Source organism: Mesoplodon densirostris, chromosome 1, assembly GCF_025265405.1.
Source record: "Mesoplodon densirostris isolate mMesDen1 chromosome 1, mMesDen1 primary haplotype, whole genome shotgun sequence".
NCBI classification, from domain to species: Eukaryota; Metazoa; Chordata; class Mammalia; order Artiodactyla; family Ziphiidae; genus Mesoplodon; species Mesoplodon densirostris.
The window spans coordinates 179,320,760-179,336,311 of NC_082661.1; the positions used below are offsets into that span (position 1 = coordinate 179,320,760).

The 15,552-nt window shown below is 53.4% G+C and overlaps 1 protein-coding gene across 1 annotated transcript in view; it reads right to left on the reverse strand.

Moving 5' to 3' along the window:
* COL13A1 (collagen type XIII alpha 1 chain) overlaps positions 1–15,552 on the reverse strand; it is a 148,498-nt gene that overhangs the window by 74,074 nt on the left and 58,872 nt on the right. Inside the window, 2 exon segments of the mRNA XM_060092192.1 lie at positions 3,943–3,978; positions 6,657–6,683. Coding sequence (XP_059948175.1) covers positions 3,943–3,978; positions 6,657–6,683 — 63 coding nt within the window.

Sequence of the window (15,552 nt, forward strand, 5' to 3'; positions counted from 1 at the left end):
CTTTCTGCTGTGTGACTTTGGGTATGTGACCTTGCCTCTCTGTGCTTCAGTTCCCTCTCATGTAAATGAGACTTCTAAAGCCTCCCTGGAAGGGCTATATCAGCGTTACTTGGGAGAACAGAGCAAAACACTTAAAACTGCGCCTGATACAATTTATGCTTAATACATGGTAGGTGCTATTGTTACTGTTGTCATTGTTACTTTGGAGACAGAGACTATTGCAGAAATACATGCTGCAATGTCCAGGCAAGGAAATACAGAGCTGGGTATCAGGAGGTCTGCTTCTGGCCCCCAATCATCACTATGGCTGTGGGATCTTGGGCAAGCCCCACCGGCTCTCTGGGCCTCATCATCTGTAGAGCGAGCTGGTTAGCAGCATTGCTCTGTAAACCCTCAGAACCCACCCGGGCTGATGCTCCAGGACTGCCCCTTGGGTTTCTAGCTTCCTGGGAGACTCCACTCTATAACCTCGGGAGTGTGTCTGGGTGTTTCCCTGGGGGGACTCTCTCTGGAGCAGCACAAATAGAGTGTCTAAATCTGAGGGACCAGTGGAGGGCTAGGGAGGGGCTAGAACCAGCTACACAAAACAGCAGTTGCTGCTCTCCTTGCCTCTGGGAAGGGTGAGTGCCTAAGGCTGAAATCAGTGCGAAGAGGCCGCATGCAGCCTCTGTGAGCAGGGGACACCCCCTCAGCCAGGGAAGCTGGGACCTTAGTCCAGGAATCCCAAGACTCCTGCCCGATGGTGCGGAAGCTGTTAGGAAACCAGGCCGTGAGAGGCTGCGAGGGCAGAGGAGGCCGGGCTGGCATGCTCCGCTGGGGCCTGTGTGCCAGGAGGAGGGGACGGGGGCCTCTGGAAGCCCCCCAAGAGTCCAGGAGGTGGAGCAGAGGCTGGGGTGGCAGTGCGGAGGGGAAAGTGTGGACTCACCTTCTCGCCTGGTTGGCCCTTTCCTCCCTGTGGCGGCCACATGCAACATGGAGTGCAGGGAAGAGACAGGGAGGGAGAGAAAAAAGAAAGGATGAGAGAGAAGCACACACACAAGAATTCGTGTTAATGGCACAACAACCCAACACAGGAAGTCACCGTGAAATAAGAAACAAAACAAACACAGATGCTGACACACGACAGGTCCTGAGTCCAACGAGCACAGCACGTGGACGGCTGGTGTCTCAGCCTGAGGGCCGGCCCTAGCCAGGTAACTAAGAAGGAAGGGGCCTTACGAGGCCCCCTTGCCAGGTGTGTGTGTGTGTGTGTGTGTGTGTGTGTGTGTGTGTGTGTGTGTGTGTGTGTGTGTGTGTGTGTGTGTGTGTGTGTGTGTGTGTGTGTGTGTGTGTGTGTGTGTGTGTGTGTGTGTGTGTGTGTGTGTGTGTGTGTGTGTGTGTGTGTGTGTGTGTGTGTGTGTGTGTGTGTGTCAGACAGAGAGAGACAGAGAAAAGGGAGGACACACCCAAGTCAGAAAATCGCCTGAGGAGCCGTGGCCCCAGCTGCCAGGGTCATTTGAGGAGGGGGTGGCCGTGGGAGAGACTTTCCCAAGGACTCTGTGGTGAGGTGGAGTCTAGTTGTTTTGAAGGTCCAACCGAATACCAAGCACAAAACTGCCAATAGATGCGACAGGAGTCGTTAGGGGTGGCCAGGCAAGATGCGAGGAGGGACACGGGAAGACAGATAGAAGGACACACACATCTGGGGGATGGAGGACGTGGCCGGGGTGCAGAGGAAAGTGGGTCATGGCCAAGGACCCCTGCGCGCACAGTGACCAGTGGATAGACGGCCCCAACCCACCCTCATTCGTGGCAGCCCATGGAGCCATCTCTGGTGGATCATGGGAACAACTCAGGCATTTCACACCCACTGGCCACCCCAGCTCTTATCAGGGGGTCCATGCCAGGACTCCTACTGTGCAGCCAAATGGGTCCATTGTCACATTTAAAAGAGCACAAGCAGCATGAAAGCACCAAAGTGGTTTGAAAATAGCTTTGTGTAGAAGGAAATGGGGAGACCTCCTGTGGCTCTCCTTCCTGCTCCACCGGAGGCTCAGGTGGACACTTCCCTGGCGGGGTGGGGGGGACACATCCACAAGGCCCAAGAAGGAGGGCAGGAGGGGCAGGCCTGGAGGGATTGCTTTGCACTTTGCAGGCTTCCCTGCAGGCTGGCAGCTGCAGGCCGGGTAGAGACTCCTGGAGCTGACCTGTCAGGAGCAAGGACTTTGGTGTCTTGGGTACAAGGCCCAATTCTACCCCAATCCTGGGCAAACTGAGTCTCAACACTCTCATTGATAAACAGGATCTCGGAGGGCTACGGTGAAGAACGTGCCTGGCCCAGGCCCACCCACAGCCAGCCTCTGAGAAAGGTGGCTGAATGCAGTCTCCCTAATCTACACAGAGAAGGACCCAGTGACAGCCTGGGGGACTCAGGGTTTGGAGTTAGAGAAGTGAAGCCTAGAGACAGGGTCAGGCAGGAATTGCACGGTGCTGCGATCTGGGACGTGGTTGGACAGTTGCACGCGGGGGTGGCCCAGGGCTCCCAGCCTCCATGTCTTGACAGACAGTTCTTGGGTAGCCCTGGGGAGCTCAAAGCTCTGTGACGTGGAACACTTGTCCTGAACCTCTGAAATGTCCCAGGTCCTAGGCCTAGGACTTTGGCTTCTTCCTAAGGATCAGACCCTCCTTAGAGCTGTGATGCCAGTGGAGGGGGTCTGGGCAGGGTGAGTTCCATTATCAAGGTCAAGAGCACAGGTCTGGAGTCAGACTGCCTGGATTAAAGTCCCTGATCAGCCACTTCCTAGACCTGTGACCTTGGGACAGACACTTAACATCTGAGCCTCAGTTCTCTCATCCGAACAATGGGGTAGAAACTGGGCCCACCTCATGCAGTTCTCGTGAGGGCCGAATCAGCTGACGTGTGGAAGGCCCTTAGCACAATGCCAAGCACACCGGCAGCACTTTCAAGTGTTAGCGATGACTTGGTGCCTTTTCTCTGAGCACTGGATTCACACCAGGTCAGCAGACTCACACAGGATGCCACACCCAGGCCTAAGGCCAACCCGGCCCAGGAGGTGAGGTTACCAGGCAAAGCATGTGAGTGACGTGGAAGGATGGCACGGGGCAAGTTGGGGCACCAGGAGCCAGGGTGGAGGTTGAGGCTGGCGGCTGGTGGGGAGTTAGAGGTCAGACGGGGAGAGCGGCTCGGGCCACGGCCTAGACTAGGCTGGGGGGTGGTGAGGCCAGCGTGTGGCCGTCATTGCCTTAGGCTGCCACCAGCTGCTGCCCATTCCAGCCTCTCAGAGGCTAGAAGCCACCAGGAAAAACCCTGGTGCTGGGACCTAAAGCCTAGCACCAACCTTCCCATTTCTGAGATACAAGCTCCCTATCAAATATTCCCTTTCATCATCTTACTGTTTTCAGCTGGAAACGATGAATGTTTTAACCCCCAGCCTCCTGCTGAGGATTTGGAGGCCCTGCCCGGAAGCAAGCCCTTTCTGCATCACTAGCCTCTGTCTAGGGAAGATGATTCCGGAAGCTGGCTCCACTGCAGTTTCTGTAGAGCATTTTCAGTTTGCATTTCTTGCCATCTTTCGCTGCTCTTGCCGGGGGATGGTTGCAGGAGCAGCTATAAATCTGGGGGTGAGCTGCCAGCCTCGGGAGGTTAGGGAGTGGAGTGGGTGGGAGTCCTCAGTAGTGATTTGGCGATGAGCTTTATTCATGCCAGTTTTTGGATTTTTCCTTTGCCATGGCAGTTCTCTGGAGAGTAAAGCCATATTGCAAGATCGGAAGGATTGGAATAAAACTTTTCCCTCCTCCTTGAAGCAGACTTGGGTGGGGGAAGGGAGAGGTCCGACCCCTCCTTGGGGTGGGGTAGGCAACTCCTTGCCACGGTCTGCAGGACAGGCCAGCCCGGGGAAGCAAGCAATGGCCACACAAGCAGGCACAGATGCTCCAACTCACCACACGTCCAGGCATCCCAATGGCACCTTTGTCCCCCTGATGGAGGCAGAAACATATAGATGTGACTGGAGCCAGGCCAGCACGTGAAGGACCCCATGGCTAGCTACACACCCAAGATCTGGTTTTCATGGGCACTTGGGATGATTCCCAGGCGTCATGTGGGTGAACTCGCCCCTTTCAGTCCCACAGACTGGCCGCATCCTCGTCACGCGGAACTTGAAGCCACGGAGCAGGGTGAGTGACAGCTCCCGTGTGACAGATGGGTGAATCACTTCCCTTGGTCCATCTCTGCCGGAGCTGGGGAGCAGCGCCCACGTCCCCCAGCTCCTCCCCAGGCCCTCTGTCTGCGAAGACCACCAACAGAGTCCTGCCCTTCCTCACTGCCACACCCAGCCCCCACCCCCTGTCCCACGCCAACAGCGCGCCCTGTGGATTCAGCCGCAACAGGAGTTTCAGCTGCTGAGAGGGAGCTGCTTTGTTTTGCAGCCAGGGGTTACATCTTCTCACTCTGGAAATCTGCTTATTAAGTTTTGTTCCTCCCTCTTTTGGTAGAGAATATTTTTTTGCAATCATATATGTGCAAGCCCATAAAATCTGGGGTGGGGCTTGGGGTTTGCCAGGGGCCTGGAAGGATGGAAAACAACAGGGGCTGAAAATCAGACGGTGTTTGTCCCGGCAGGAGAGAGCTGGGTTTGTGGGTTCCCCTGAAGGGTGGGCATTTCTGGGGTGATTCTGTGTCTGCTGACCTCACTTAGGCAAAACACCCCGAGGGACGGTTAGCATCCCAAGATGTATGTGGATGCACCAGGGAATAGCAACCAGCTCTGGATTAGGCTGCTGTTACATGTACGCTGTCAACACTGAAGGTATCTTTAGTAAAGCGTTCAGGCTTTGGGAAAGAGTGGCAGGGTTGCAGCGATACGTGGATATCTGTTTTATATATATATATATATATATATACACACACACGTGGATCTGTTTCTTGAACATCCAGATCTCTCTCCCGGGACTGCTGGGAGGATGCCAAGAGACAATGGTTCTGGAATGCTAACTCCGGGTGCCTGGCACCTGGTGAGTGCTGTGTAAACTGCATCTACAGGTAGTGAGCCCAGTATGGCCACAGGCAAGTGATTTTTATAAGCACGTGTGTACTTCATACTTTTGTATTTCACAAGAGACCAGCATCAGCAAATCTTTCTGTGGGTCACTCCCAGGTCCCTTTGCTCGGAAGCACGAGCAGGACTGTGACCCTTCCTGCTGAGGGCGACAGGCCTGCTGGTCGTCGGCTCCGACTTCCCAACAACCCACTCACTCTTGGGCTTCTGAGTGATATTGCAGGAGGTGTGTTTTGGTTTCTTTTCATTTCTTTTTTAAAACTAATGTTCTTTGCAGTCCTGGCCATAAAATGCTCGGGTTAGGGACTGGCATGGAATGGCCAGAGGCTGGAAACTCTGTGCGGCAGCCCCTGCTCTGAGAATTGCCCCCAAATGCTTTTTAAAGGTGGACACTGTCAGAAAAAAACAACGTCTGCCCACATTCTCCCAGTCAGCTGATTTTCCCCCTCCTTGGATTTCATGGGACAGTGTCCTCTGTCCTCCTTTGCTCCAGGGCTCGTACTTGCTGGGAGAGTTTTCATTTCCAAGGGCTAAACATTTGCCCACATGCATTTCATTAAAAAAGTCACTGCTGGACATGAATTCTAGAAGCTGCTGGTTTAGTCAAGAGGTTACAGTATAATTCATGTCTAAAAGAGGAGTAACAGGGATAAGAGGGATGCACAGAAGGCTCTGGAATCCAGGGGGTGTGGCCTTCAGTACAGGGAGAGAGGGCAGCCTGGTGCCAGCCCTGGCTCCCCCTCCACGCCCACCTCGGCCCTCTGGCTGGCTACAGCATCTCGCCTGAGCCACTACCCATCCAAGGGCCCACGGTATCCGGTACTCAATGCATCTATGCCCCAGGCTACACCCCATAGGGCAACGTCTTTGAAGACTTTAAAGATGGTCCTCAAATGTCGAGTACGGACCACAGGAAACAGCAGTATGGGATGGTGTGTGGTAACACGAGACCCCAAACAGGTCTACAACTGAAGCTTGGACAATCGGACAAGCTATTTTACCTCTCTCTGTTTCCTCACCTATAAAATGGGCATAATAATACCCATTTCATTGAGTTGGTGAACAAATCAGATGTATAAAGAGGGACTAGCAGAGTGCCTGGCACCTATGAAGGTCTCAGTGAGACATGGCTGTTAGTACTATTGATACTTTTGTCCCAGAGTCCCCATGGTTACTTGACCCAGCCTCTCTAGCACTCAGAAATGGTAACTGGGGGGAAAACAAAGTTTTTGAGTCTACTCTTACCAGAGGACCTAGGACAAAGCAGGGACAGTGGCCTTCAACTAAGCTGGTGCATACCAGTAAGGAGGACACCCAGTAAGTCAGGGGACTGCCTCCCCATCCAGCCCCCCATTATAGGGTCACCAGTATGGAAGTCAGGTGTGGCCCTGGATGGGCCTGCATGCAGTCATTTGCCTGCCTGGGCCCCAGGAAAGGTGCCAAGGAGCTTCACCCTCAGCTGTAGGTTAGAGACGCTGGAGAGAGGCCTCCCACCCAGACACACCTGGAGGAAAGCAGCCACCCAACCTCTCCTGTGCTTGGATTGAGAAAGAGCCCGTGAGAGAGGTGCAAAGGAAAAAAGAAATGAAAGCTACTTACCGGGAGGCCGGGTCTTCCAGCAGGACCCTGAAATAAAGGGGGAAAGAGTGAAGTTTAGGAAGGTCAGGGTATTGTTCCACAGAGCCCAGCCACCTGTGTGACCTTGGAGTCACTTGTGCTCTATGAGCCTCTGTTATTTTATGAACAAAATGAAGAGAGGGCCATAATCACTAAGCTTCCTTTCAGTTCTAGCATGCATTCACTCATTCATTCATTCATTTATTCATTCAGAAAAGCAGTTAGCAGCAGTCTCCTCTGTGCCAGGCTCAGGGCAGGTGCAGGGAACAGAAAGACAAGAATGTCCCTTCATATCTCTGTCCCTCAAGGATCATCAGGGCTCTGGGACTCACCGGCATGTCCCCTCTCTCTGAGCCTCTGTGCCTCAGTGTCCCCCACTCATGTGTGTTGGTCCTGGCCTGGGAAAGCGCCCAAGGGGCTGGAGCTTGGTCTTCCCTGTCTTACAACACAGGGGAAGCCAGATGCCAGCTCTGATGGAGCCAGTCAGCCTGGGACACTTCTGTTGGGCCTGCCCCATCTGAGCTGATGGACCATGGCCAGGGAGCAGGAGGTGGGAAGGGTGTGGGCCTCTCTAGGGGGCCTCTTGCTCTATGTTGGGATGGTAAAGGGGGCAGTGGGACTTATTTCCTTTAATGCCTCTAACTAGCTTCAGGCCACTCTCTCTACAATGGGTTTGCACTGGCAGCGAAGCGGGAGGCTGGACCCCACCCTGTGTGGCTCCAGGAGTCTGTCTTCACTGACCACAGCCATGTCTTTCTCAAGCTCTTTTTTATGACCCTAGGACTCCTGCCTAGAACAGTTCTGGGTATAGACTAAAGACTCCATATGATGGATCTGAAATCCCACTGAAAAGAGGAAAACATTCAAAAAAATGTTGATCATAATAGATATTCGCATAGTGATATGCACAGGAGGGGGCTCAGGAACAAAGCAACTTCTGAGAAAGTCATGTGTTTTTCACTCTGGCCCCCAACTTCCAGATGGATCTGATACAAGAGGGTGGCGGAGAAACTGCTCTAGGAGCTGCCTGGTGAGGTGTCACGGGGCGCCATGCGGAGCGGGAGGACCCCCTGCAGAGAGCTTCTGGAGCTGAGCCCCACCCTGGCAAGGCCGGGGCCTGGGGTCAGGAGAGATGCGGTCTTGGTAAGGGAGAAAGAAGCAGGCTTTAGTTAAGAGCAGGGCTGTGGAGTCAGCCGGTGACTTTGGGCCAGTCGCTTGGCCTCCCTGTATCTCGGTTTCCTCATCTTGTAAATGGGAGAACAATCATATCTACCTCTTGGGACTGAATGAGATAATTTGTGTAGAGCAGTCAGCACAGGGGCCGGCATGGAGCGAGCGCTGAATGCTGCAGTCATTAGAAAAGCAGAGGACTGGCCGGGAGGGGCGTGGAGCTGGCCCCCGGTCTCGCCCTCCAGAGGCTCTGCCATCAGGTGAGTTTCTCTCCTTCCAGCTGTCCTGCTCTTCCCATACACCCACAGCGGCGCCAGGAGGGGGTCTCAGGGTGCCCACCCGGAGACAAGTCCATCTGCCTCAGGGCTGCTGAGGCAACGCAGGCAGCACCAGGAGTAATGCCCCTGGCACCACCCCACCCACCGGGTCCCTTGCTCCCGAGGACATTCCAGAGGCAGGGGCAGGGGTGGGGTGATACCACCACAGAGAACCAAGCTCGGGGGATGCTGGTTAGTGGCCCCATAGGCACAGAGCCTGTGCCCACCCTTTCACTCTGCTTTGCCCCCAGGCACTAAAACGTAAGCTCCCAAGGCAGGCAGGGCACTTTCTGTTTTGTTCACGGATGTGTCCCCAGTGCCTTAAGGAGTGCTGAGCTTTTAGTAGCTCCTTAATTCATGTTTGTGAACGAATGAACCTGAGGGCGGGTACCACGAACCGGGGGACTCAGCCCCTTCTCTCCCAGCTCCGCAAAGACAGCTCGGGCACCCAATGTTCTCAAACCAGAGCTGTAGCACTGAGCCAATCCCCCTTCCTGTCATTTCTAAATGCTATCAGGGAGTGGGCCAACAAGGGGCCGCCACCTCCCTCCTGTCCCAGAAGGCAGACGGGCCTGTGGGGAGTTCCCAACCTCACACAGGGGGTCTAACCCCGATAGGGACAGAGAGGCAGTTTCCCCACTGCTCCTGTGTACTGAACAACGACATCACCTGTACGTGGGAGGAACTTCTCTAGGGTCTCAGCACCAGGGAAAGCTACGCTTCCCCCAAGAGCCAGGGGTGCTCCCGCCTTACTGCCCCCTGACTCTCGTAACAGCTCTGCTTCCCTCTTTGCTCTGACCACCAAGAAGCTCAAAGCTGCGTCTGTGGCTCATCTGCACAGGATGTTATGGTGTCATCAGCTCTGGACTCTCCTTGTTTTCTTGCCTCTGCTCTCCACACTCCCCTCCACTGTTTCCTTATCTAGTTTGTAAATCACCCCGAAATGTTTCTTGGAATAAGATGGGGTAGAAATAAAATGAAATAGTAAATTAATTTATAAAAATACAAAGAATAATAATTTCTTCCTGAAAATTAAAGACTTGTCAGAATCTTTGGGGATCATCTAGGGAAGTCTTCTGTTTTTAGAATTTAAATGAGTTAATACATTCTAAACGGAAAAAAATATACGTACATACACACATATATATGTATGCATGATATATATACATATACACATATATACATATACATACATATAATTATATATATTCCTTACAACACCTGGATGAGGTAGGTACTATTACTATTCCCATTTTATAGATGAGGAAACTGAGGCACAGAGAGGTAAAGTAATTTGTCCAAGGTCACACAGCTAGAAGTGGCAGAGCCAGGATTCGGACCCAGGCAGCTTCCCTCCAGAGTCCATGCTTGTAATCACTCGATTACACTGCTTCCATAAAAGCACAAGAGCTCCTAACACATAGTAAGTGTTAGCCAGTATTTCAGCAAGGATCATTTTCAACCAGGGCTGGCAGCTGGACATCATACATTTCCTTATATTCCTTTGGAGAAAGAGACATGCATACTTCCCTTGGTCATCTGCTTCAGTCTCACAATTCCTGTAATTAAGAAATTCTCTCTTAAATCTAGTGCAGGGATGGCCAGCAACTGTCAGCTTGAGTGTGGACTCCAGTGGATTGGTAGTGACTGAGTAAAGCATTCTGTTAAGAAGCCTCTTAATTGATTAGCAATGTCTGCCATGGACAGGAGCGGTGGGGTAGTGGAGGGCCCCACCGCTCAGATGATTCCTGCTGCTGCTTAAATTTATCCTCCATGGTTGTGGTATCTAGGCACTGACCACAGTAACCAGTGTCACCCCAGAGGTGCCCCTGAAAAACACCCAGAGGGTGGCAGACAGGCACTGCGACCAGCTGCCATCTCCCTCTCCCTGCCTCTGGCTGGTGGCATTCTTCCTTTGCGGGAAGCAGAGAGAACGGGCTAGGGGGTGATTTCCACCCCGGCCAGCTTCCCATTTCCTCCTCACCCTGCCTTGCGGTTTCAGCCAGAGTTGGGTGAAGACTCAGGCCTCTTCTGCGTCAGGCTGAGAATTCAGGGAAGCTACCTGGGCTCCTCTCCCTCAGTCCACGGGAGTGGTGGCTGGGCAGGCAGGGATTGTGAGGAGAGGCTCATATCCCGCCCCCCCAAAACCGATCTGCTCTGCACTGCAGAGCCCCCAGCAGTGACAGCACCCTCCCTGGCTGCGGAAAGTTGTGGGGTGAGGCCAGCAGAAGCTCTCAGGATGCTGCATTCCTGGTGAGGGCAGCCCTCAAGTCAGGCAGGGACCCAGAGCTGACTTGGGTTAGCCCCGCAACCTGGCTGTGGGAACGAGGTATATGCGGGAGGTCCCTGGAATGGGGGGAGGTGAGGACTCTTTTTGGCTTTGTCACAAAGAAGGGGAAAAGCAGCCCATTTCCAGCAGGTGGTCTGTCGAAGTCTCCTATGGCAGAGTTTATTTTGGAAGATTGATGACAGGAATTGAGATCTGACATCCAAAACATGGATGATAAATCATCCCTCCTCTTTTCAGGGAATGACAGGATTTTCCTCTCTGTAACTGAGCAGCGAGCGAGCTGGGCGGGATCGTCAGCCCAGGTTCAGTGTGCCTTTCAGGACACAGATGGAATGGAATATCGTGGTCTTATTACAACTTAGGCGGCTGTTCTTGTTGGTTCAGATCAAGAGAACAGCTATGGAAATGACTTCTCCGAGGAAGGGATGATGATAGGGCTGCTTTCAGTATGCTTGAGAAAGATCTGATGTGAAGGGCTCGGCCCTTTCAACTCCGATACCCAGCTCCCCCGGCGACCTCTGGGCCTTTTGTTGGGATATCAAATGCTGTCCTCAGAAGACATGCCCCTGTTCTCTGGATCCATTACTTTGAGGAGACGGTCTCCTCGGGCTCTTCTCAGGTTCTCTGGAAATGGCTCAGCTCCCCCGCCCTGCCTCTGGCTTTAGGGTGATGCCAGGGGAAGGAGCCCGACAGGCTGCCTCTAGTTTGTGTTGTTTCCCAAGCTAACCCGCTGACATCATTCTCTTACATAAAACCCCTGCCACCACCACCAACTGCCACCTGCCCGAAGTGATTTGGCCAGATGGAGATGCCCACTCAGCGGTGCGGACACCGCATCCTCAGGAGCAGTCGACGCTTAGAGCCGCTCACCGACCTGTTTACTGAAAGGGCAGGGGACTTTCAAGGACCAGAAACGACCAGAGATGATCTCTTTCTTCCTTCTAATACTCGGTGCTTCTATGACTCCACTTGCCTCTTTGGGGGACAAAGGAGCAGGCTAACAATGGGGCAAACCAGCCTTTCAGATTGCAACTGGGACGTGTTCTGCCCGGGGCACAACTACGGTCTGGCCCTGGAGGGCGCAGAGGTGGGTGGAAAGCAAAATGACGGCCGTGTCAACCTTCTGGAGGGACCTTGCAGACTTCAGTGGAGGGTGTAGGGGGCTCAATCCCCCCACCCAGGGCCCGGTTACCGGCAGGGAGCAAGGCCTTTCAGATGCGTGAGACCAGGCTTCGAGGGAGTACTTACAGGAGGTCCTGAAAGAGAGAGAGAAAATGCCAGGGTCAGTGCCAATGCCTTAAAGGCTGCTTAGAAGCAGCGTCCAAGAATTCTTCAGCTGAGGGATTTCCATCTGGTCTTCGAAGTTTGTATTTTCCTGGCCCACTGTCACCAATATAATCTCTTCCCCCTTTATTTCATCTCTGTATTTTTACCACTGGATGAGAAATCCAGAGGTCTGGGCCCCAGGTGCAGCCAGGCCGGGGCCCTAACTTCCTGAACTGTCCTTTCCACACCTCAGCTTCCGACCCCCACAAAACGGGCTCCCTGGGACCCGCCCCAGCTTGGGCACACGGTGGCTTTGCCGAACACAGGGCGCTGGGCACCAGGGCTTTTTGCCAAGGGTCAGAGTGTTACAGAACCTGGAGGCTGTGATTATCAGCATGCCCGTTGTCTTTCCACGCTCATATGAAATGCAACAGAAAACAGGCAGGAACAGCAGGGGCCAAAGGAGGTTTCTCATTGGGTTCCCCGCCTGATGTTTATCGGGCCTGTCCTGGTTTCTGTTAAGCTCTGAGTCAGGCTTTCTGCCCTCCTGGGTCCGCTGCCCACTCCCTCTTTCTCACCGCCCGCCTCTGTGCCCTGGCCCTACCCTCCCTCCAGGCTCTCTCCTTTCTTTCCTCCTCCTTGCGGCTACTCTCCCTCCTCCCGCCCACAGGCCTCAGCAAGAGCCCTATCTCATTACGGACAACGGACAACGGCCGAGAATTACAAATTCAAATGGTCAGCAAAAGGGGCAGGAGGACGGGTGGGGAGGTAAGGGAGAGAAAAAGCAGCAGCCGAAAGATAGCAAACTGAAAGGCATTTCTGCAAACATGAGTCACCAAAGCCCCAGGGCCCGTGGGATTCCCAGCTGGGCCCGGTGTGTCTGCCCAGCCCCTGGTGACCTGGCCACGTTAAGACAGCTGCTACTCCCGTCGCTTCTTTTATGCTCAGCCAATAAAGACTGCTTATGTTTCCCCTTGCTCCTCACGTTCCCAAAGCCAGCTTCCTTCTCCGCCTTCATCTGCCTGTTTCTCCATCCTGGTCCCCTTCCAGCAGGAAACAGCCTCTTTCATGCTGGCCTCTGTCAAGCCGTCACGTTAAGGGGGAACAAAATGTTTTAAATTAAAAAAAAAAAAACAGTCAAGGGGTGTAATGCCTGGGTGAGGAGGCCCCAGGCGGGCCGGCAGTGAGGTTTCAGAACAGTGAGAGGGAGGGAGGTCGAGGGAGGAGGGGACATCTGGGACCTATTAGGCTGAGGGGCAGGGGAATGTCACCCAGAACCTGAAAATATCCCCCAAGTGCACTTGCCAGAGGGGCCAGCCCAGCTGGAAGGTCCGTGCCTCTTGGTGGGGGGGAAGTGTCCTCGTGAGAAACAGGCTGGTGGCAAAGTTCAGCCCACGGCAATTTGGGGACGGTTTAGCCACATGGAGAGCAGATGTCCTGCACCCGCCGGGCTCCCAGGGCACAGATTCTTGGTGGTGGTGGAGGTGGGGTGTCCCTGGTGACACAGCAGAACCCTGGTGATGGCCCGGCTCGCTGTTAGCAGCCTCGGCCGCACAGGTATCACCAGGTGTTGCCGGGCAGCTAACGTGAGACTTGGCACTCAGCCTAGTCCCTGAAGGGGAGTTTGCTGGGTCCTCCCAAGTGATGTAAATTCTACTGGCGATTTCAAGGGTTTTTTTTTATAGCCCCATCACCATCACTGCACACACTCCTGTGGTCCTTACTACATGCCGGGCACAATTCTAAGTGTTTTCCACTCCAGAGTAGATTCTGTTATGCCTACCTTGTAGATGAGGAAACTGAGGCACAGACAGGCTGAGCTTCTCCCCCAGGGACAAGCCGCTAGTAACCAGGAGAGCTCCTGACTCTTCATCCCACTGCCTCTCTCCATGCCTCTCACTCAGAAAGCAACTCACCTCACCCCCAAATCGTCCACAGACCTGTTCCCTCTCCAGTCCTCTCCCCTGGATGCCCGCTGTGTTCAGCCTCTGGCCCCTCTCTCTGGACCCAACCCTCTCATCTCTCTTTTACGGGCCCCTTTTTCCGATGCAAAGGAATTTGGCTCTGTCAAGCTCTTCCAGGCTAGTGTTCCCCTACCTGTCACTTACACAGACTTCAGGATGTGAAAAGCCCCTGTTTGTTAGTTGATTCTGTACCTTAGGCAGGGGGAGCGGGATAGAGGAATTATCAAAAAAGACTTTTTCTATCACTAACGTTTTTTCCCCTGTTAATGACAGTCCTCAAGGGTCCCCCTGGAAAATCTTTAGGCCCCTTGGAAAATCTAACTACTGCCCTGCCCCTGGCAGCTTTTATCAGACCTCTGGATTTCAGAGCGGATGCTTCACCTAGTGCTGTGTTCAAAGGCCAGCAGCTCTAAGGTGGATGGGGAGCCGATTGTAAAATCAGTAGTGCTTTGATGTCACTGGTTGGTCTCCAATGTGGGTCACTTGGCCACGCTCAGTAACATGGCTATTAACTGACTGGTCACCCTGGCCAAGCACCAAAAGATAGAGTCACACCAAGGCATGACCAAGCACCCATTGAATGGATGGGGAAACAGAAGCCCAAGGAGGGTAGTGACCATGCAGTATCACTGCATAGATTGGTGGCAGGGATGTGACCAGAACCCAGGTCTCCTGACTCCCCATCCAGGGGTCTTCCTAACAAACTACACGGTCTCTCATGGCTGTGCAGTTGATCCTGTCACCTACCACCTCGGTGAGGCCACTGTTGCCCTTCCCAGGGATTGGCTGACCTCCTCCAAGTAAGACAGTCATGTTCCTCCTAAAGGGACACGTAGGCATGGACTCCAATAAAGAATCCCAGGTAGTGTTCTATGTCACACCTTTCTCTGAACCATCTTTAGTATGTTCATTTATTCATTCAGCAAACATTTAATGAATGCCTGCTGTGTGTCAGTCGCTGTGCTGGTCTATGGCTCTATAAAGATGAATAAGGCACAGTCATTGCCCTCTGAGGAAGGAAAACTTCATTTTTTAAGCACCTAATATCTACCAGGCCTGATGCTCTAGTGATACAGAGATGAGTAACTCATTTCCTTCCGTTGGGAAATCAACAGTTTCCTATGTCAGAGAACTGGAGAAATTCCAGAGAAGAGAACTAAAACGAACAAAAGGATTTAAGGGAGAAAGGTTTGCTGTGTGAGGATTCACCCATTCACTCAATCAACCACATTTACTGAGTGCCTATGACGTGCGAGACATAATGCTAAACATGGCCATTATAACAGCACATTCAGTCCTTATAACAACCACGTGAGGCTGGCATTATCCTCATTTCACAAATGAAGAACGTGAGGCTTAGGGGTTAAGCAACCTGCCTAAGGTGGTCTCCCTGTCTTAAATGGCAGCATCTGTTATTTTTTGTAGGTTTAATTTCCATGTAACAGAGCACGGGTTTGAACCTGGTCTCTCTTAGCCGGAAGCCTGTGCTCTCCAGACTGGAGGTCATCAAGGTCATCAGGCTGGGTGGGGCCCCTCCTCTCTCTTCCCCTCTTACCACCCTCCCCAACCCCCGTACAGAAGGCTCTGCCCTGTCCAGACCTTGGATCCAGTCCTGGTCCTGGACAGAGAAGCAGAGAACCACAGAGTGTGCCCAGGTTCTACGTCATATGAGGCGTGAACTGACCCTGCTTGACTGCTGGGCTCCCAGCAGCTGGGGTCTTAGCCCCAACCTACGCCGCCTGGTGCCTGCTGCCAGGCTGCCTGCAGCTGACCACCTGCCACTTGGCTCTGCCACGTGCCGACCCACCCATCCTGCCAGGACAGATGCTCTGTAACCCTGGCTCTCCTAGGACCTGGGTGGCTAACAACAG